Source organism: Triticum dicoccoides, chromosome 1A (assembly GCF_002162155.2).
Source record: "Triticum dicoccoides isolate Atlit2015 ecotype Zavitan chromosome 1A, WEW_v2.0, whole genome shotgun sequence".
Lineage (NCBI taxonomy): Eukaryota > Viridiplantae > Streptophyta > Magnoliopsida > Poales > Poaceae > Triticum > Triticum dicoccoides.
In genome coordinates, this window is record NC_041380.1 from 326,364,175 (window position 1) to 326,387,647 (window position 23,473).

Below are 23,473 nucleotides of genomic sequence, written 5' to 3' on the forward strand. Positions count from 1 at the left end.
TTTACGTCTCGGCCATTTCGAGACTCCTCGTCATGTCCGTGATCATATCCGGGACTCCGAACTACCTTCGGTACATCAAAACACAAAAACTCATAATACCGATCGTCACAGAACTTTAAGCGTGCGGACCCTACGGGTTCGAGAACTATGCAGACATGACCAAGACATGTCTTCGGTCAATAACCAATAGCGGAACCTGGATGCTCATATTGGTTCCTACATATTCTACGAAGATCTTTATCGGTCAAACCGCATAACAGTATACGTTGTTCCCTTTGTCATCGGTATGTTACTTACCCGAGATTTGATCGTTGGTATCTCAATACCTAGTTCAATCTCGTTACCGACAAGTCTCTTTACTCGTTCCATAATGCATCATCCCGCAACTAACACATTAGTCACATTGCTTGCAAGGCTTATAGTGATGTGCATTACCGAGAGGGCCCAGAGATGCCTCTCCGACAATCGGAGTGACAAATCCTATTCTTGATCTATGCTAACTCCATGAACACCATCGGAAACACCTGTAGAGCGCCTTTATAATCACCCAGTTACATTGTGACGTTTGGTAGCACACAAAGTGTTTCTCCGGTATTCGGGAGTTACATAATCTCATAGTCATAGGAACATGCATAAGTCATGAAGAAAGCAATAGCAGTAAACTTAAACGATCAAGTGCTAAGCTAACGAAATGGGTCAAGTCAATCACATCATTCTCCTAATGACGTGATCCCGTTGATCGAATGACAACTCATGTCTATGGCTAGGAAACTCAACCATCTTCGATCAACGAGCTAGTCAAGTAGAGGCATACTAGTGACACTATGTTTGTCTATGTATTCACACATGTATTATGTTTCCGGTTAATACAATTCTAGCATGAATAATAAACATTTATCATGATATGAGGAAATACATAATAACTTTATTATTGCCTCTAGGGCATATTTCCTTCAAGGTGGAGCTGGATTTTCCCGCCCAGGCGCCCCTATATCTCGCATTCAGTGAGTCAAGCTTCCGACTTGATGAAGGGGGAGCGATATGGGCCGGCCCACGCGCGCGCCAGGCCACGGCCTCTTTGATTTCAGAGTGAATTTTCGGGAGCTGAAAAAGTTTTAGGAGGATTGAAATGTCGTGTTAATCTCAATCCTACAAGATTTTGGTTCGTTCGATTGCAACATAGAAAAAAAGAAAGGATTATTTCAATCGTACAAGATTTTGGTTTGTTTGATTGCATCAAAAGGACTATTTTAAAAAGGTTTGAGTGGATCCCGGAAATCCCGTGAGAGGTAGTAAAAAAATCTTTAGATTTTTTTAATAGAATTTAATCCTATGAATCAAACAACCAACCTAGGAAAAATTCTTAAGGATTCTAATTCTCCAAAATTTCTATGAAAATTAAAGCAGCCCTTAGGATGGTTTAGAGTTGCTCTAGAGTGGGCTTGGACTAGGACCAACATGGGCCGTGTGGCCCAATCTGGCACGAGCGTGTATCGACGGGACGGCAACACCTCGATGGTCGACGTTTCCTCCTCTTGGCGCCGCCGCTCCCGCCTCCTCTTCCCCCAAACACCGCAACTCAAACCATCTCGAGCCAAAGCCCCGCTCCCCGCCATTGCGGTCGTCACCATCCCACGAGCCAAAGCTCGGCGCCATGTTTCCCACAGCCGCTCGCGGGAGATGCCTTTGCGCGAGCTCCTGAGTGACACCTCCTTATGATACGGGGCGCTCGCGCACCTCCCCTCCGAGTAGCCCGGCTGTTCTGGCCTTCCCGCCGCCTATGCGGCGACGATTCAAGAACCGGTGTCGAGGCGCCCGGCACTGGGCAGCAGGATGATGGCTGCATTCTGGAGAGAGAGGGCGAGGCGGGCCTAGATCCGTCGACCGTTACGCCCGAAGTGCTCCTCCGCATGCCGCCGCCGCCGCCCCTGCCCGGCCGGCCGGAGAGCGGCGACTATGATGCCGAAAATTTGTCCTCTGGTTCCGGTTCCAGGCGGAGGCCCCGTGAGGAATTGAGACTGGCAGATAGGATTCTCAAGGTACTGCTGCAGGATGGCCCGGGGTTCAGCGCCCGCAAGGCGCTCGACGAAATGAACCTGAAGGTGACCAACGAGCTGGTCAGACAGGTGATGTTCAAGTTTGTTGTGTCTGTTGATAGTGTCAACCGGGAGAGGTACCCGAGGCTGGCGTACAAGTTCTTCGTGTGGGCAGGGCAGCAGGATGGGTACCGCCATAACACAAGCATGTACAACCTCGTTATGAAGGTCTTTGCCGAGTGCGGGGAGGTTAAGGCGATGTGGCGGCTGCTTGAGGAGATGACGGAGATTGGGCTGCCTGTCTCTGCTCGTACATTCCACATTTTGATATGCACATGTGGGCAGGCTGGGTTGAGGCGGAGGCTGGTGGAAAGGTTCATCAAGTCAAGTAGTTTCAACTACCGCCCGTTCAGGAGTTCGTTCAATGCGATATTGCACACGCTCCTGACGATCAAACAGTACTCTTTGATCGAATGGGTTCACCAGAAAATGGTAACGGAGGGGCACACTCCTGATGTATTGACATACAATGTGGTCATGCGTGCAAAGTATTTGCTCGGGAAATTGGATCAGTTCCATAGATTGCTTGATGAGATGGGAAAGAATGGGCTTACGCCTGACCTTCATACTTACAATCTCTTGCTTCATGTGCTTGGTAAAGGAGACAAACCGCTTGCAGCTCTCAATTTACTGAACTATATGAGTGATGTTGGTTGTGTGCCAAGTGTGCTCCATTTCACAAACTTGATAGATGGTCTTAGCCGTGCTGGTAACCTAGAAGCTTGCAGGTATTTCTTTGATGAGATGGTGAAGAAAGGGTGTGAACCGGATGCTGTCTGCTACACTGTTATGATTACAGGCTATGTGGCAGCCGCAGAATTTGAGGAAGCCCAGAAGTTGTTTGATGATATGTTGGTGAGAGGGAAGCTTCCGAATGTGTACACATACAATTCAATGATACGCGGGCTTTGCATAGTAGGTGAGTTTGATAAAGCTTGCTCTATGCTGAAGGATATGGACTTGCACGGATGCACACCAAACTTCTCAGTGTATAGTACTTTAGTGTGTAGATTGCGAAATGCTGGAAAGGATTCTGAAGCTAATCATGTTATTAAGTACATGACAAAGAAAGGCCAATATCTTCATTTGTTGTCAAGGTTTGGGGGATATAGAAGATGCTGAGGTGAGAGGGCCTATAGTAAAATGCAGAGTTGCTTGTAATTTGGTTGTTTCCTGTTCAGAAAGAGAGGTCATAAGGGAGTATCCCGTGTAGCCAATTGCACTATAATCGTTATATACTTTGCGTGTCACATTTTGTGTGGGGATACTTATTTAGCGAAGTGCACAAATGTATGTTGTATACCATAACTGTTTTATGCAAGAATAAAGTTGGACAGGATGGTGGGCACTAGTCATGACTTGTGAGTAATGAACTAGCACTGCTTCAATAGTCCTAATTCCTACACACAAAAAAAACGTTTTCCTTTTGTTGAGCTGTATTCACAGTAGTTTTGCTCCTAATTTTAGTGCTGAACCAGATGGTGGGCACTAGTCATCAATATTGTTTGTAGTGTCAGATATTCATCCACAGTACAAGATGGAGCATATGGTTTTACTCAATGACGACAGAACATATAAATGTTAAATGGTAAGTAACATGCCCTCAAATTTATTTGTCCTTCGATTGGCTAGCACAGAAAGCACTCAAAACTCCCTAGTTTCATTTCTGCCAACCCTAGTAATAGGGTTAGTGGATTACATGTCACAAATCAGAAAAAAACTTAGATGAATTGTGCATTATCTGTTAGCACCAAGACCTTAAAGCCTAAGCATTGTTTTGCTTAGTGGTTCTCTTTTAGCCTATTATATCATGTTTTTAAGGGTTAACAATAGGTGCAACATGGTAGTTTAATTTTTAATATTATAGTTCTAGTCAATGTCAACCTTCTGTACGTCTGGTCCTCTGTTTCTTATAATAAAATAATATTCCAAAATTAATCTGGTAGTAGGTGCATGCCTTCAATGATTCATCACAATATTCATAGGTTTTATTTATGAGTTGCCAATTTGATGTTGGTATCCCAAAGCCGAGCATTTTAGGCATGGATGAAGAACTGAAGATAATTCGATGAGGTAGGCGTGTATAGATGCTAAGAAATGGAAGAACAAAGTGTATTCTCTTCTGTAAAGAAATATCACTAATATGTACTTTAGATATAATGGTACAAAGTCATATCTCTTAGAAACATAGATCCGTAGACAAAGCTATTAGAAGTGCACAGAGGAGAAAGGCCATGGGATGGTGTGGTATGCTTTATCATTTTTTCTCCTCTTTCTTCTCCTCTTTCTTCTCTTCTTTCTTTTCCTCTTTTTTCTCCTCTTTCTTTTCTTCTTTCTTCTCTTCTTTCTTTTCTTCCTTTGCAGGTCCAACGGACACAATGTCAATCTTCCCAACCTTCTTTAATTTCTTTGCGATTGCCACAGTGTCCATCTCGCCTATGATGATCATCTTATTGTCCTTCAGATCCGCAACTATGGAATCAATGCCTGCGCACAAAACGAGGTGTGTATTGCATCATTTTCTTGCTGGTATAATAGTACTATTAGTTAATACGTCACAGCCCTTCCCATCAGTATATTCGTTCATCTTTCCTTATATGAGTTAAGATATGGTGGTCATAGAACTAGAAAGGAAAAATACCTCTTTGAAGATTATAACTGCTATATGACCGAAAACAAACTTTTCCTCATGGCATTAGCAATGAACATTGATAGTGTAAGACTGTAAGTTAAATAACATTTCGCATGCTATGATGTGGCTCTGTTGAATGGTGCTTCATGTTAATATATGCATGACAAGATGATTCCACCAAACATAATTTCTCCTCTCAAGCTTCCACCTAAAGCCGATGGCAGCGATTTGAGATATGCGATGCTCTATTGAACTGTCACCATCTTTATGTCAATGCGTGTGTGAGAATAATCCCACCTAACATGATTTCAGCCCTAAAGCTTCCACCTAAAATCTGTGCAAATCCTTTCAGATACATGAGCCACAGATTGAATGGCAAACGGATGATGCAAGAATTACTATGCCAGCTTCTGCAACTACAGATTGTATCGTCCTCTTCGATTTGAAATACCAGACCGAAACTTCCAAGTCCACGGCCAAACAAGCAGCAGAGGTGGGAGGCGACTGTTACCGTAGATATCCGCGACCGCTTCGATGGCCTTCTGCTTGGCCTTGTCGTCGGTCATGGTCGGGACCCTGAGCACCACCTTCTGTTGAGAATCGGCCGAACATACATACAATCCGAGGATCAGGCGCGAGCAATCGCATGAATTAACCCAAGAAAGAACCCGAGCCAACGTCTGCGTACCTGGGCCGCCATCCGAGCTTCTGGAGCACTGAGTGGAGTGGGCGGAGGCAGGAGAGGGAAGGGAAGGGAAGGCTGAGCCGGGAGTTGAGAATACTCTCTGCCGAGGTATTTTGAGCAATGGGAAGAGAAGAGACCAAAGCTGGTGACGGCGTCGGGTTTTGCTTTACATAAAGGTGCAAGCGTGCGTGCTCTTGCTGAACGGCAGGTTGGCACTGACGTTGAGCGATGAGTCGGACTTGCGGGTGTCTGCGTTGCGGAAGAGGTACGCGGATGTGTTTACTTTCCCTTGTATATCGTCTGTGACGTCTGAGTCTGCCCGCATCAGCTGCTGTGTGCGTATGTGCGGGATGGCGGCAGGGTCGGTGAGCTGACGGGCGAGTGCGTGCCACTGCCAACCGACCGGCGGCCGCCCCACGCACACCTTGCGCATGGAGACGGGATTTTATTCCCGGAAGAGGAGGGATGGATTGGGTCGGTCGTGGCCGGAGGCGCCGCTGCTGCCGAGTTGTGGCGCTGCAGACGCCGGGTGACCTGTTGCTTTGCTGGATTCCTTTGAGTGACTGACGAGTGAAGGCGACGGGGAAACCTCAGGCGCTCGATTTGGCTTTTTTTTTAGAGCAACTCGATGTTGGCATACCTGCTGCCCACCTCTTTGTTTCGCGGTGGCTCGACTGTTCACGTCTACTCTCTTTTTTTTAGCAAAAACTGTTCACGTCTACTGGGAACGAAACTGTGCGGCTGCTCGGCCGAGGACGAATGGGGCACCTGCTTGTTCTGCTTTGGGCCGCCCGGTCCAGTGCCACAAGTTGGTTGGGTTCGGTGACTGGCCAGTCTTCTACTCCCTCGGTTTTTAAATCTAAGTCTTTTTAGACATTTTAAATGAAGTATAACATACGGATATATGTAGACATATTTTAGAGTATAGATTCATTCCTTTTTGTTCTATATATAGTCACTTGTTGAAATCACCAAAAAGACTTATATTTGGGAACGGAGGGAGTACCTCCTTGTTGCATGGTCGAACCTAAGTGCGGATTATCATAACCTGGCACATTTGCCTAAAAAAAATTCCGGAACCTGGCACATCTGATCCTTATAAGAAATCGGCCATCAGAGCCTGTGATTGGATGGTTAGGAGCATAGTGATATCCTCAGTTCATTGGTGCTCGCATTTTTCTGGATTTATTTTAGGCCTTCCGGTGATGTGCTTTCGATGGGAGAAGACATTCCTGTCGACTACAAAAGTAATAAGATGATGTGCCGCCTCAGTCTCTCGGAGGTTCTTATAGGGATAGGGTATGCGTGCGTGTGTTTATAGGGGTGAGTGTATGTGCCTTGTACCGTGTTAAAAGAAAATAAATTGGCCACCGCCTCCATTAGGCATCTCTGGCGGGCAATCAACCACCGCCACCTCCTCCTTACCTCATGTCTCGCCACCAGTAGAGGAGCTGTCGATGAAGCCCATGCCGGCTCAGAGGAAAGTAGCGGTGTGGCTCTTCATCTCGACAGCGTCGCGCCCATCCCCTTAGAGGTCTGTCATAACTGTTGCTCCTCCGGTCCTCCTGCCCTCCCTATCATCCTGATGTGGCCTTGCCCTCAATGCTTGTCATGTTGGTTGTGGATCTCGTGCTGCTATGCAGTGGCGTGGGCGTAGGATCCGGCTTGATCGTGGCCATGCTGGGGGGGGGGGTGCAAGCGGCACTCCTGGTGACGGTTGCTACTGAGGGTCAGGGCTAGTCGCTCCCTATTTTGTTGGTGGTCGCATCCGATCAGATTGGCGAACGTTTCGGTTAGGTGTTTGATTTGGAAGGATTTCTCCTTCAGATTCTAGCATGGTGACACTGGCTGACGGCTCATACTGGCGAGATTGCGGGATGCAACCTCCACTGTGTGTTTTGGCGGCTCAAGTATGCCTTTGACGGTGCAATGCAATCTATGCATGGTGGCTTGACGTCGAGGGTATGGTGGAGCGGTGGCGTGGTGGGTTTTCTAGACCAATGCATGTAGCTGTTGCGATCATGGAAAATTGATGGCGATAACATGATAGATTGTGGATGTCGCCTAAAGGGGGGGGGGTGAATAGGCGCTTTAAAATAATTACGGTTTAGACTTGAACAAATGCGGAATCAAACTAGCATTTAATTTGTCAAACACAAAACCTAAACTGACTAGGCTCACCTATGCGCACCAACAACTTATGCTAAACAATATAAACAACTATGTGATAGCAAGATATATAACATGAAACACTAAGGCTATCAGAGAGTAAAGTGCATAAGTAAAGGGCTCGGGTAAGAGTTAACCGAGACATGCAGAGACGATGATGTATCCCGAAGTTCACACCTTACGGATGCTAATCTCCGTTTGGAGCGGTGTGGAAGCACAATGCTCCCCAAGAAGCCACTAGGGCCACCGTAATATCCTCACACCCTCGAACAATGCTAGATGCCGTGATTCCACTAAGGGACCCTTGAGGGCAGTCACCGAACCCGTACAAATGGCAACCCTTGGGGGCGGTCACCGGTACCCATCAAATTGCTCGGGGTGATCTCCACAACCTAATTGGAGACCTCGACGCTTGCCCGGAGCTTTACACCACAATGATTGAGCTCTGGCAACACCAATCGTCTAGGGCACCAAGGCACCCAAGAGGAACAAGCTCTAGGGTGCACAAACACCCAAGAGTAACAAGCTTCTCAACTTCACTTCCACGGATCACCGTGAAGAATTCAAACCGATGCACCAACTGCAATGGCAAGGGCACACAGAGTGCCCAAGTCCTTCTCTCCCAAATCCCACCAAAGCAACTAGTGCTAGGGAGGAAAATGAGAGGAATAATGAAGAAGAGAACACGAAAAACTCCAAGATCTAGATCCAAGGGGTTCCCCTCACATAGAGGAGAAAGTGATTGGTGGAAACGTAGATCTAGATCTCCTCTCTCTTTTCCCTCAAAACTAGCAAGAACCAATAGAGCGATTGAGAGTTAGCAAGCTCAAAGAAGGTCAACAATGGGGGAAGAACACGAGCTGAAAGGATAAGGTTCAATGGGGAAGAAGTCCCCCTTTTATAGGAGGGGGAAAAATCCAACCGTTACCTTGCTCCCAGCCCGCACAGAGCGGTACTACCACTACTAGGGAAAACATTATACACAGAATCTTACCAGTAGCGAGGGACAAAAACAAGCGCTACTAGTACTTACTAGTAGCGCGTGGAATCCAAACACGCTGCAGCTAAGTTCATAGCAGTAGCCCGTCTCTGGGAAGAAGCGCTACAACTACAATTCCCCTACTGTTTTGGCCAGGCTACCAGTAGTAGTAGCGGGCTCAGGTAAAGCACACTACTGATAAGGTAGTTGTAGTAGCGTGTTTCGCACGGAAAGCGCTACTGCTAATGAAAGAAAAATAAAATGAGAAACATATGGAAAAGTAAAGGAAAATGAAAGAAATAGAAAAAGGGGAAGGGAAAAAAGGAAAATGTGAAGGAAAACAAATGAAAAATAAAAATAAAGGAGAAAGGCGTAGCAGCAGCGTGCTTTCCGGACAGGCGCTATAGCTAACTTAGCAGTAGCGCGTTTTGCCAGCCAGCGCTATAGCTAAGTTAGCTATAGCTAAGTTAGCAGTAGCGCATTTCCTGGAACTCGCTACTGCTACTTCTGACTTAACCGCGCGGTCTTCCTTCCCCACGGCCACTTCCCCCAAATCAAACTCCTCTGTTGTCGCCGCCGTCATCGCCCAGCATCACCGTCGACCGTCGCGCGCTCTCTCGTCGCCCTCCGCATGCCCCCGACCCCAACCTCGACGCGCCCTCCGTCGCGCGCCCTAGCCCCGACCCCAACCTCGACGCCGCCTGCCCCTCCCTCGCCGCCGACACCCGAGGTGAGCACACCTCCCCCTCCCCCTCACCTACCTCTGCCTAGCTAAAGTTTCTATGGTTCATCAAATTTCAGAGTGCATCAAATTAGTCAGGGTTCATCAAATTAGATGCTAATTATGTAACGCCCACGATGCGGCTATATCTCCCACATGTCGAGGCACGACTTAGAGGCATAACCGCATTGTGGTTTTTGTCACAAGAAGGGTCATCTTCACACAATCCCATGTAACTAACAAGAAAGGGATAAATAGAGTTGGCTTACAATTGCCACTTCACACAATGATCATATAATTCATACATCATCCAAAGTACACACATAGTACGACTACGGACAAAACCAAAAGAAAAGAAGATAACCCCAAATGCTAGATCCCCGATCGTCCCAACTGGGCTCCACTACTGATCATCAGGAAACGAAATATAGTAACGACCAAGGTCCTCGTCGAACTCCCACTTGAGTCCGGTAGGATCACCAGCACTGGTATCATCGGCACCTGCAACTGTTTTGGTAGTATATGTGAGTCACGAGGACTCAGCAATCTCAAAACCCGTGAGATCAAGACTATTTAAGCTTATGGGTAGGATAAGGTAATGATGTGGAGTTGCAGCAAGAACTAAGCAAATATGGTGGCTAACATACGCAAATAAGAGTAGGATGAGAAGCTACGCAACGGTCGTGAAGCTAGAAGTGATCAAGAAGTGATCCTGAAACTACTTACGTTCAAACACAACCCAAACCGTGTTCACTTCCCGGATTCCGCCGAAAGAGACCATCACGGCTACACACGCTGTCGATTCATTTTAATTAAATCAAGTGTCAAGTTCTCTACAACCAGATATTAACAAATTCCCATCTGTCACATAACCGCGGGCACGGCTCACAAAAGTTTATACCCTTCAGGGGTGTCCCAACTTAGCCCATCACAAGCTCTCACGATCAACGGAGGATATTTCTTCTCCTGGAAAGACCCGATCTGTCTCGGAATCCCGGTTACAAGGCATTTCGACAATGGTAAAACAAGACCAGCAAGACCGCCCGACTGTGCCGACAAATCCCGATAGGAGCTGCACATATCTCGTTCTCAGGGCACACCCGGATGAGACATCCTACGAGTAAAACCAACCCTCAAGTTTCCCCGAGGTGGCCCCACAGTCTACTCGGTTCGGACCAACACTCGGAGGAGCACTGGCCCGGGGGGGGGGGGTTAAATAAAGATGACCCTCAGGCTTATAACTCCCAAGGGAAAGGTTTAGGTTGTTAGGCAAATGTAAAACCAAGGTTGGGCCTTGCTGGAGGAGTTTTATTCAAAGCGAACTGTCAAGGGGGTCCCGTAATCCCAACCGCGTAAGGAACGCAAAATCAAGGAACATAACACCGGTATGACGAAAACTAGGGCATCAAGAGTGGAACAAAACACCGAGCAAAAAGCCAAGCCTTCCACCCTTTGCCAAGTATATAGATGCATTAATTAAAATTTGAGATATTGTGATATCCCAACATATCCATGTTCCAACATGGAACAACCTGCAAGGCACCTGCAACTAGCAATGATATAAGAGGGGCTGAGCAAAAGCGGTACCTTAGCCAAACAACGGTTTGCTAGGAAGGTGGGTTAGAGGCTTGACATGGCAATATGGAAGGCATGATAAACAAGTGCTAGGTAGCGCGACATAGCGATAGAGAGAACAACTAGCAAGCAAAGATAGAAGTAATATCGAGGGTAATGGACATCTTGCCTGAAATCCTGCAAGGAAGAAGAACGAGTCCATGAAGAAGACAAACGGACGTAGTCGAACGAATCCTCACAACTCCGGAACAATACCGAAGCTAACGAGAGAAGCAAATCGGAAAGGAACAAGCAACATGGTAAACACACAAGCATAAACATGGCATGATGCACAACCAAGGATGATGCATGTCCGGTTTAAATATGCATGGCAAGGCAAAGTGCACAAACAAAACTACAAGTTAAGTGGAGCTCAACATGTAATAAGATGCATGTTGACGAAACACCACATTCGATTATTTAGTTCACTCCCGGTTAGGTACTCAACACTATTAAATGTTGGTTAACATGGCAAGAGGTGAAGCATAAGTAAACTACACATTAGGTATTTTAAATGAGGCCGGAAACAACAACAATAATTCTAGAAAATCCCCATATGCATTTAGCAATTTAATGCAAACAACAATTCTAAACATTTAAATGTTATTATCATGATGCGGATGACATGTAAAAGTTTTATGCAATTTTATGAAAATGTTGCATGAGGATGTTATGAAGCATTTGTCATCGTGGCGGAACTTGACGAATCCAGTGTCCGGGGTCGTCACGGTACTTGGTGGTCTCGATCGGGGCAGCAAAACGTACACGAGTCGGGGAGGAACTTGATGAATCCAGTGTCCGGGGTCGTCGCGGTACTAGGTATCTTGTGGGACTTCACGGTTCGTCGTGGTACTTTGGCGGTCTCGATCGGGGTAGCAAAACGTAGTCAAACTTGGCGGACTTCGGTTCAAACAGCAACAAGCATCACAGGTGCATGTAGGCAGAGGCGACGAATCGGACAAAGGAACTTGGTGCTACCTCTTGAGCATGTTATGGTTTTCCCTTGAAGAGAAAAGGGTGATGCAGCAAAGCAACGTAAGTATTTCCCTCAGTTTTTGAGAACCAAGGTATCAATCCAGTAGGAGACCACACACAAGTCACCTCGTACCTACCCAGACAAATAAGAACCTCGCAACCAACGCGATAAAGGGGTTGTCTATCCCTTCACGGCCACTTGCAAGAGTGAGATCTGATAGAGATAATAATAATAAGATAAATATTTTTGGTATTTTTAGATATAAATTGAAAGTAAAGATTGCAAAATAAAATAGATTGGAAACTTGTATGATGGAGAATAGACCCGGGGGCCATAGGTTTCACTAGTGGCTTCTCTGAAGATAGCATAAGTATTACGGTGGGTGAACAGATTACTGTCGAGCAATTGATAGAAAAGCGAATAATTATGAGAATATCTAGGTATGATCATGTATATGGCATCACGTCCGTGACAAGTAGACCGACTCCTGCCTGCATCTGTTACTATTACTCCACACATCGACCGCTATCCAGCATGCATCTAGAGTATTAAGTTCATAAGAATAGAGTAACGCTTTAAGCAAGATGACATGATGTAGAGGGATAAACTCATGCAATATGATATAAACCCCATCTTTTTATCCTCGATGGCAACAATACAATATGTGTCGTTTCCCTTTCTATCACTGGGATCGAGCACCGCAAGATTGAACCCAAAGCTAAGCACTTCCCCCATTGCAAGAAAGATCAATCTAGTAGGCCAAACCAAACTGATAATTCGAAGAGACTTGCAAAGATAACCAATCATACATAAAAGAATTCAAAGAAGATTCAAATATTGTTCATAGATAATCTTGAACCCACAATTCATCGGATCTCGACAAACACACCGCAAAAGAAGATTACATCGAATAGATCTCCAAGAGAATCGAGGAGAACTTTGTATTGAGATCCAAAGAGAGAGAAGAAGCCATCTAGCTAATAACTATGGACCCGAAGGTCTGAGGTAAACTACTCACACATCACTGGAGGGGCCATGGAATTGATGTAGAGGCCCTCCTTGATCAATGCCCCCTCCAGCGGAGCTCCGAAAAAGGCCCCAAGATGGGATCTCTTGGGCACAGAAGGTTGCAGCGGTGGAAATAGGGTTTCGTGGTGCTCCTGGATGTTTTTGGGGTATGTGAACATATATAGGAGGAAGAAGTAGGTCGGTTGATCCAAGAGGGGCCCATGAGGGGGAGGGCGCGCCCAGGGGGTAGGCACGCCCCCTGCCTCGTGGCCACCTCGTTGGTTTCTTGACGTCCACTCAAAGTCCTCTGGATCACGTTTGTTCAAAAAATCACGCTCCCGAAGGTTTCATTCCGTTTGGACTCCGTTTGATTTTCCTTTTCTGCGAAACACTAAAATAGGCAAAAAATAGCAATTTGCACCGGGCCTTGGGTTAATAGGTTAGTCCCAAAAATAACATAAAAGTGTAAAATAAAGCCCATTAACATCCAAAACAGATAATATAATAGCATGGAACAATCAAAAATTATAGATACGTTGGAGACGTATCAGCATCCCTAAGCTTAATTCCTTCTCGTCCTCGAGTAGGTAAATGATAAAAACAGAATTTTTGATGTGGAATTCTTTCTAGAATATTCTTCAATGTATTTTTCTCTATTGTGGCATGAATGTTCAGATCCGAAAGATTCAAGATAAAAGTTTATTGTTGACATAAAAATAGTAATACTCCAAGTATGTTTAATCAAGCAATTATGTCTTTTCAAAATACCATAGCCAAAGAAAACTTATCCCTACAAAGTAATATAGTTTGGCCATGCTTCATTTTCGTCACACAAAATGCTCTCATCATGCACAACCCCGATGACAAGCCAAACAATTGTTTCATACTTAGCCTTTTCAAACTCTTTCAACTTTTACGCAATATATGAGCGCGAGCTATGGACATAGCACTATGGGTGGAATAGAATATGATGATTGAGGTTGTGTGAGAAGACAAAAAGGGAGAAAGTCTCACATTGACACGGCTAATCAATGGGCTATGGAGATGCCCACCGATTGATGTCAATGCAAGGAGTAGGGATTGCCATGCAACGGATGCACTAGAGCTATAAATATATGAAAGCTCATCAAAGAAACTAAGTGGGTGTGCATCCAACTCGCTTGCTCACGAAGGCATAGGGCATTTGAGGAAGCCCATCATTGGAATATACAAGCCAAGTTCTATAATGAAAAATTCCCACTAGTATATGAAAGTGACAAAATAAGAGACTCTCTATCATGAAGATCATGGTGCTACTTTGAAGCACAAGCGTGGAAAAGGGATAGTAACATTGTCCCTTCTCTCTTTTTCTCTCATTCTTCTTTTTTTTATTTGGGCCTTCTTTTTTTGGCCTCTTTTTTTTCGTCCGGAGTCTCATCCCAACTTGTGGGGGAATCATAGTCTCCATCATCCTTTCCTCACATGGGACAATGCTCTAATGATGATCATCACACTTTTATTTTCTTACAACTCAAGAATTACAACTCGATACTTAGAACAAAATATGACTCTATGTGAATGCCTCCGGCGGTGTACCGGGATTGCGATGAATCAAGAGAGACATGTATGAAAAATTAAGCATGGTGGCCTTGCCACAAATACGATGTCAACTACATGATCATGCAAAGCAATATGACAATGATGATGCGTGTCATAATAAATGGAACGGTGGAAAGTTGCATGGCAATATATCTTGGAATGACTATGGAAATGCCATAATAGGTAGGTATGGTGGCTGTTTTGAGGAAGATATAAGGAGGCTTATGTGTGATAGAGTGTATCATATCACGGGGTTTGGATGCACCGGCGAAGTTTGCACCAACTCTCAAGGTGAGAAAGAGAAATGCACGGTACCGAAGAGGCTAGCAATGATGGAAGGGTGAGAGTGCGTATAATCCATGGATTCAACATTAGTCATAAAGAACTCACATACTTATTGCAAAAATCTACAAGTCATCAAAACCAAGCACTACGCACATGCTCCTAGGGGGATAGATTGGTAGGAAAAGACCATCGCTCGTCCCCGACCGCCACTCATAAGGAAAGCAATCAAAGAACACCCCATGCTTCAAATTTGTCACATGACGTTTGCCATACGTGCATGCTACGGGACTTGCCAACTTCAATACAAGTATTCATCAATTTCACAATTACTCAACTAGCACACCTCTAATATTACCACCTTTATATCTCAAAACAATCTATCAAGCATCCAACTTCTCTTAGCATTTAAAATTTATAACCAAGGTGAATTACCATGCTGTTCTAAAGGACTCTCAAAATTATATAAGTGAAGCATGAGAGATCAATTATTTCTATAAAATAGAACCACCGCCGTGCTCTAAAAGATATAAGCGAAGCACTAGAGCAAAAATTATCCAACTCAAAAGATATAAGTGAAGCACATAGAGTATTCTAATAAATTCCAATTCATGTGTGTCTCTCCCAAAAGGTGTGTACAACAAGGGTTATTGTGTTAAACTAAAAAGCAAAGACTCAAATCATACAAGATGCTCCAAGCAAAACACATATCATGTGGCGAATAAAAATATAGCTCCAAGTAAAGTTACCGATGGACAAAGACGAAAGAGGGGATGACTTCCGAGGCATCCCCAAGCTTAGGCTTTTTGGTGTCCTTGGATTTTACCTTGGGGTGCCTTGGGCATCCCCAAGCTTAGGCTCTTGCCACTCCTTGTTCCATAATCCATCAAATCTTTACCCAAAACTTGAAAACTTCACAACACAAAACTTAAAAGAAAATCTTCGTGAACTCCGTTAGTAAAAGAAAACAAATCACCACTTCAAGGTACTATAGTGAACTCATTCTTTATTTATATTGGTGTTAAACCTACTGTATTCCAACTTTTCTATGGTTTATAAACTCCATTACTAGCCATAGATTCATCAAAATAAGCAAACAACACACGAAAAACAGAATCTGTCAAAAACAGAACAGTCTGTAGCAATCTGTAGGTTTCGAATACTTCTGGAACCCCAAAAATTCTAAAATAAATTTCTGGACGTGAGGAATTTATCTATTAATCATCTGCAAAAAGAATTAACTAAATATCACTCTCCAGTAAAAAATGTCAGCAATTCTCGTGAGCGCTAAAGTTTATGTTTTTTACAGCAAGATCAAAAAGAATTTTCCCAAGTCTTCCCAACGGTTCTAATTGGCACAAACACTAATTAAACACAAAAAACACAACAAAAACAGAGGCTATATAAATTATTTATTGAATAACAGCAAGGAAAAATATTGGATTGTCTCTCAACAAGCGCTTCTCTTTAAAGCCTTATAGCTAGGCATAAGATTTCAACGATGCTCACATGAAAGACAAGAATTGAAGCACAAAGAGAGCATCATAAAACACGTAACAAACACATCTAAGTCTAACATACTTCCTATGCATAGGCATCTTATAGGCAAACAAATTATCAAGGCAAGCAAAAACTAGCATATGCAAGGAAGCGAAAAGAAACAATAGCAATCTCAACATAACGAGAGGTAATTTAGTAACATGAAAATTTCTACAATCATATTTTCCTCTCTCATAATAATTACATGTGGGATCATAAGAAAATTCAACAAAATAGCTATCACATAAAATATTTTCAACACGATCCACATGCATGCAAAGTTGACACTCTTCCAAAATAGTGGGATTAACATTAACTAAAGTCATGGCCTCTTCAAACCCACTTTTATCAAAAACTTCATAAGATTGAACATTCTCCAAATATGTGGGAGCTAAAGTTGACACTCTTCCAAACCCACTTTCAATATTATTGCAAACATTATTATCAATCTCGTATTCATCATGGGGCTTCAATAAATTTTCAAGATCATAAGAAGAATCACCCCAATCATGATCATTGCAACAAATAGTAGTCATAGCAAAACTAGCACCCCCAAGCTTAGGGTTTTGCATATTATAAGCACAATTGATATTAATAGAATTTATACTATCATCATTGCAATCATGCGTTTTATTCAAAGATCCATCGCGAATCACTCCATAAAGTACTTCATCACAATTTTCAGATTCACGAATTTCAAGCAAAACTTCATAAAGATAACCTGGTGCACAAAACTCACTAGCTATTGGTTCATCATAATTGGTTCTCTTAAAAAGATTAGCAAGCGGATGAGGATCCATAGGTCTTAGATTCTTTGTTTAGCAATAAATAAACAACTATTCCAACCAAACAAGCAAACGAGCCAAGTAAGACATCAAAGCAAATGGAAAGACAAACAGAAGAAGGGCGAATAAAATGGCAAGGGTGAAGTGGGGGAGAGGAAAACAAGAGGCAAATGGCAAATAATGTAATGTGAAGGGTAAGAGTTGTGATGGGTACTTGGTATGTCTTGACTTGGCGTAGATCTCCCCGGCAACGGCGCCAGAAATCCTTCTTGCTACCTCTTGAGCATGCGTTGGTTTTACCTTGAAGAGGAAAGGGTGATGCAACAAAGCAACGTAAGTATTTCCCTTAGTTTTTGAGAACCAAGGTATCAATCCAGTAGGAGACCATGCGCAAGTCACCTCGTACCTACACAGACAAATAAGAAACTCTCAACCAACGATATAAAGGGGTTGTCAATCCCTTCACGGCCACTTGCAAGAGTGAGATCTGATAGAGATAATAATAATAAGATAAATACTTTTGGTATTTTTATGATATAAATTGAAAGTAAAGATTGCAAAATAAAATAGATTGGAAACTTTATGATGGAGAATAGACCCGGGGGCCATAGGTTTCACTAGTGGCTTCTCTGAAGATAGCATAAGTATTACGGTGGGTGAACAAATTACTGTCGAGCAATTGATAGAAAAGTGAATAATTATGAGAATATCTAGGTATGATCATGTATATAGGCATCACATCCGTGACAAGTAGACCGACTCCTGCCTGCATCTACTACTATTACTCCCCACATCGACCGCTATCCAGCATGCATCTAGAGTATTAAGTTCATAAGAATAGAGTAACGCTTTAAGCAAGATGACATGCTATAGAGGGATAAACTCATGCAATATGATATAAACCCCATCTTTTTATCCCCGATGGAAACAATACAATACGTGTTGTTCTCCCATTGCAAGAAAGATCAATCTAGTAGGCCAAACCAAACTGATAATTCGAAGGGACTTGCAAACATAACCAATCATACATAAAAGAATTCAGAGAAGATTCAAATATTGTTCATAGATAATCTTGATCATAAACCCATAATTCATCGGATTTTGACAAACACACCGCAAAAGAAGATTACATCGAATAGATCTCCAAGAGAATCGAGGAGAACTTTGTATTGATATCCAAAGAGAGAGAAGAAGCCATCTAGCTAATAACTATGGACCCGAAGGTCTGAGGTAAACTACTCACACATCATCGGAGGGGCCATGGAGTTGATGTAGAGGCCCTTCGTGATCAATGCCCCCTTCGGCGGAGCTCCAGAAAAGGCCCCAATATGGGATCTCTTGGGTACAGAAGGTTGCGGCGGTGGAAATAGGGTTTCGTGGTGCTCCTGGATGTTTTCGGGGTATGTGAACATATATAGGAGGAAGAAGTAGGTCGGTTGAGCCATGAGGGGCCCACGAGGGGGGCGAGCCCAGGGGGTAGGCATGCCCCCCTGTCTCGCGGCCACCTCGTTGGTTGCTTGATGTCCACTCCAAGTCCTCTGGATCATGTTTGTTCCAAAAATCACGCTCCCGAAGGTTTCATTCCGTTTGGACTCCGTTTGATATTCCTTTTGTGCGAAACACTGAAATAGGCAAAAAAACAACAATTTGCACTGGACCTTGGGTTAATAGGTTAGTCCCAAAAATAATATAAAAGTGTAAAATAAAGCCCATTAACATCCAAAACAGATAATATAATAGCATGGAACAATCAAAAATTATAGATTGGTTTGAGACATATCACTTGGCAGATGCAAGCAGCAGCACGGGGCTGGCAGAGGCGATGCGGGGCCCATGCAAAGGGTTGAATTAGTCAACTGGCAAAGCGGGACTGCAGCGGTGGATGCAGCGGCTCGGCGCAAGCAGGGCGCCGCGGCTCCGGGAACATGGTAGGGCGGCAGAGTCGCAGGGAAAGCCGAGATCCACCGGATCCTGGCGGAGCACGCCGGCGGCAACGTCGGTCGGCCGAGAAGCATGGGGCGGCCACAGCGATGGTGGTCGATGCATAAGGCGGGGCCGCAGGCATCCATGGCCTCGACGAGGTGTCGGGCGCGAGGCTCTTGCGGTGGAGGCGACGAGCGGGCGACGGCCATGACAAACGAGGATGTAGGATGGCGAGGTCTCTGGCGACCTGTTGCTGGTCGGGACGACAAGGGATGGCGAGGGAGCGACTTGGGGCGGTGACGATGGGTGTAGGCGCGGCGACACTGCCGGAAGAGAGGCTGGCGACATGGAGGAAGGGAGAGGCCATGGATCGGGCGCAGGAGCTCCTCTCCTGAGCATGGTGGTGGCGCGAGGGAGGAGAGGGAGACGAGTGACCGAGGAAGAGGGAGAGGGGATCAAGCGCAGGGATATGGGGATCGAGCAGAAGGCGGCTGGCAGAGGGAGAGAACGAGAGGAGGGGGTCGGTGCCTAGGGTTGGGAGGGGGTTGTTGGGCCGGCCTGGGTGCGGGTGGCCTAGGTGGGCCGGCGCGGGAGGTTTGGAGGCCCAGGAGGCCGGCGGGCGCGAGCTCTCTCTCCCTCCCTTTTATTCTTTAGCAGAAATGTATTAGCAAGAAGAAAAAGAAAGAGAAAGTTAGGGAAAATAATTTGAGCATGGGATTTATTTTCTTGGACTCGCAAAAAGGAGTTTGATCCAAGAAAAATAGGAGTGGGCATGAATGAAAGATTAAATTCAAATTCCTTTAAATTTAATCCAAATGGTTTGAACTAGGGCAGGTTTGAGAAGTGTCCAAAAATGTTGAGACTTTCGGAGGAGCCTCAATAAATGGAGAAGGAATTGTCGGCAAGGTTTGGGGATCAACTCGAAGCAGAAAAGGCATGGGGTTATTTTTGCACGCGTGTTATGGTTAATTCCAAATCAATGGAATATTTGATATAGCTCCCTAATATTGGGAGGATATGTTATAAAGAGGAGTCACCATGTGAATTCCCTTGATTTAAATAGATCAAAAATCTATGCAATTAATTTAGTTGATTTTTAAAAATGAAATGACATGATGGCATGATGACATGATGCGATACAAAATAAATGGAGCAAGCAAAATCAAACACACAGTGATCACGAAATATATGGGAGTCTTCTGGAGCGTCGGTCTTGGGGCATCACAAATTAGGGCAGTAGTTCCTAGGTAGGTTCATCTAATTAGTTAGTAAGAACTAGGGCATCACAAATTAGGGCAGTAAGAATTAGTTAGTTAGCAAGCAAAATGTAACACACGGTGATCACAAAATATATGGAAGTCTTCTGGAGCGTCGGTCTTGGGGCGTCACAACTCTCCTCCACTTACAAGAGATCTCGACCCGAGATCTAAGGATGGCACTAGGAAGAAACGGAAGAGGAAGAGGTAAAACAAAGTTGCTTCTTTGACAAACGAGTGAAACCAATGAACCTTGAGAGGTTAAAAATTTGAAAGAAGGACACGACAGAGTTGAACACAATTGAGAGCACTCCGGTAGAAAAGAGAAACAAGGAACACCATGTGAACCTTGGAGGTTGCAAAGCTATGAATGATGAGCACAATGGACAACAAGGAATTGAAACCACTCTGGTTGAAATGATATAAACAAGGAATAAGGAAGAACAAATTCGGACAACACTCCGGTTGAAAAGAGATACAAGACTTGATAAGATGAAAGAACTCGAATGAAAACACAACACTCTGGCTAAATGGATAGGCAAGGAAAAGAACATGATATTTACAAAATGAGATGATTGGTCAAAGAGAGCAACATCATCATGCCTCCGGGACGAAAGAATAGAAGCTGGATTGATGGAAAGAAAAGAACAGAGAAGAAAATGACAAATCCTACCACAAATGAATTTGAAAGCATCCTTAGAAAGAAGGATTGAATGGAGCTGTTGAAAATTAAACAACAAAAGAATAAGGTTGTTGTGGGCTCATGGAAAACGTCTCAAAATTATGAGGTGGAATTCTGCCACTAACGGAAACAATAGATTGGATTGATATCAACAAGGAGACGAGAAACTTATTTCACCGGGAGGATAAATGAAGAACTTGGGTCATTTATAAGCACCATAAATAGCAACAATCCTTAGGGAAAGCTTTAGGTGAAATATAACCCAAGATAACTCCAATGAAGAGATTGATGGGTTGCAAAGGATCTCCTGCACGAAGAGAAAATGATGGGTTTAAATATCTCATTCTTAACAACTTGTGAAGCATGAAACACGAAAGGAAATTGTCAAGACTGACATAACACCACCTCAAAAGATAAGAGAGAAAATATTTGCACTTCGAAGTGCAAAGGAAACAATACTTGAGCTCCTCCACAAGAATCTTGAAGAACACTTCAAGGACGGATTAAATCTGGATGAACCACCATGAAGAACTCCGGTAACCAAAAGGATGGGAAGTGAAGGATGAAAAGAATAAGATTTAAACCTTGCAATGATTAGATGAAGCTTCATGATGAGAAAATTGTGAGAGCTTAGAACACTGGGAGACAAGATAAACAACTTGAAACCCAGAATTTATTCCTCCTGAACAAACTCCGAAAGTAGGGATTAATCACTTGGATGAAACAAGAATAAGAATTATGTTACGTGTATCCTTCACCAATTTAAATTGATGAGAAGCATTGGGTTTGGCATACTACTTATTCGCGTTGAAAAGATTAAGAGAGATATAGCGCAAACTCAACGGACCACCGATAGGATTGAAAAAAACTGAATGAATTGATATGATAAGAACAGAAGTGGAAATCTTAAATGAATCACCATAAGAACTGAACGAATGCAGAAAAAATAACGAATCACCGGAAAGAATTAGAAAAGAACAAAGGTACTTGAGGAAACTTAGATATAAGACAATGAAGAGAACATGATCTGACTAGCAAATACCTGAATGATCCACCGGTAAGAATTAGAGGGCGGGAGCAAAACTGAAAATGAATTATTCTTCTGAAAAGGATGGTTTCCGTAGAATCCAAATAAAAATACTTCTGAAATGCTCCGGATGGGTATGAAAAGAATTTCTGACAAACGAAATAAATTAAGAGGATAGCATCAAGCTAGAATGAATCTTTGGAAGAGCGAGTAATGATTCAAGAGGAACTGTTCTTCGGTCTTTGAAATCTGAGAAAGACGATGAGATAGACCACCATGAATTGTTGAGGCACTATGAAATGAAGAATAGAAATGTTGAACCAACAATGAAAAGAATTGAAAACGATCTTGGAGAAGGCATGTGGCTGATGGAATCCATTCTTACGTCACACTTTGAAAAGAATTTGAAAATTCTGGAAAAATAGAAGAGTCGCGTAAGATCCTGGGAAAAGACATGTGGGTTAGGTTCCACTCAAAACAAACACCGTTGGACGATTACTTGAAAAGAGAGATTGCACTGGTTGAATTAAATGGCTTGAATGAGATAACAACCTCGAAATAGCTTGAACGGATTAAGAATGGAAACGTAAATCTTCTGAGATATCTTCAACACTCCGGATATGAATAGAGAGAGGTGAATAAATAAGAGAGCCTTGTATAAGAAATTCTAACATGGAAAGCATGTAAACCGAAAGGAAGAGATATGATCAATAACGAAACTTGAGTTTAGACCACCGGAGAAGAAAGAGAAAAAAGAATGATGAACTTGTAGCTTCCTTAGCATCTTCATGGGGATCACCAAGTAAGAACATGGAGGAAAAGAATGAAGATACTTCACAAGAATAAAATGGAAACTAGATTAAGATATATGAGTCCTTGAAGAAAAGGGTGGGAGGGCGGGAAAACAAAGGCAACTTGGGATGAATGAAACAAACACCATTAAGAAAAAACAAGAATTTGTCTTGCAGATATTGAAAGTATCGGGTTAGCTTGAAGAGAAACACGCCCGGTTGAAAAGAATTTACATGAAAATCTCGATGATCAAGAAGGATTAGCACTCCCATAGAAATATGAGAACACCGCTTAGAATAAGGTATGGAATCAACACTTGACTTCGAAGCAACTCGAATAGCACAACAAAAACAAAACAAGGATTGGCTTGCAGAATAAGCCAGAACAAACATATGATAGACCCCATACCATATCATGTGTCTGTTGGAAAGAATTCCTATGTGATACTTGATTTCCAACCTAAGAACTCCCGAAACTTTCTAGTTATGCAATATGGTATTGGGGATACAGGGAGGAACAATATATATCACACAACTAATAAGCCCTACACTCCAGCTGTATCCATCCGTCAACACATAGCCAAGAAAAATCCAGAAATCGTGTACCTCAACCTTCGAAAAGCATCCGTTATACGAGGTATGGCAATACTCCTGAACTCCCTCCCCAGTACTGGGTGGCGTTAAGGTTATCTCATCACTAACTGCATAAAAGAGTTTTTCAATGTAGGCG

The 23,473-nt window shown here is 43.6% G+C and overlaps 2 protein-coding genes across 2 annotated transcripts; one reads left to right on the forward strand and one right to left on the reverse strand.

Annotated features, from left to right (window-relative positions):
• The first annotated feature begins 1,550 nt into the window (after nucleotides 1-1,550).
• LOC119271123 (pentatricopeptide repeat-containing protein At3g60050-like) lies at nucleotides 1,551-3,438 on the forward strand. Its single transcript, XM_037553064.1, has one exon. The coding sequence runs from the start codon at nucleotides 1,716-1,718 to the stop codon at nucleotides 3,216-3,218; it is 1,503 nt and encodes a 500-aa protein (XP_037408961.1). The 5' UTR covers nucleotides 1,551-1,715; the 3' UTR covers nucleotides 3,219-3,438.
• A 756-nt stretch (nucleotides 3,439-4,194) lies between these two features.
• LOC119271131 (heavy metal-associated isoprenylated plant protein 39-like) lies at nucleotides 4,195-5,815 on the reverse strand. Its single transcript, XM_037553069.1, has 3 exons — nucleotides 5,417-5,815; nucleotides 5,240-5,318; nucleotides 4,195-4,583 (listed from the first exon to the last, which is right to left on the reverse strand). The coding sequence occupies exons 1-3, from the start codon at nucleotides 5,426-5,428 to the stop codon at nucleotides 4,354-4,356; spliced, it is 321 nt and encodes a 106-aa protein (XP_037408966.1). The 5' UTR covers nucleotides 5,429-5,815; the 3' UTR covers nucleotides 4,195-4,353.
• Nucleotides 5,816-23,473: the final 17,658 nt, after the last annotated feature.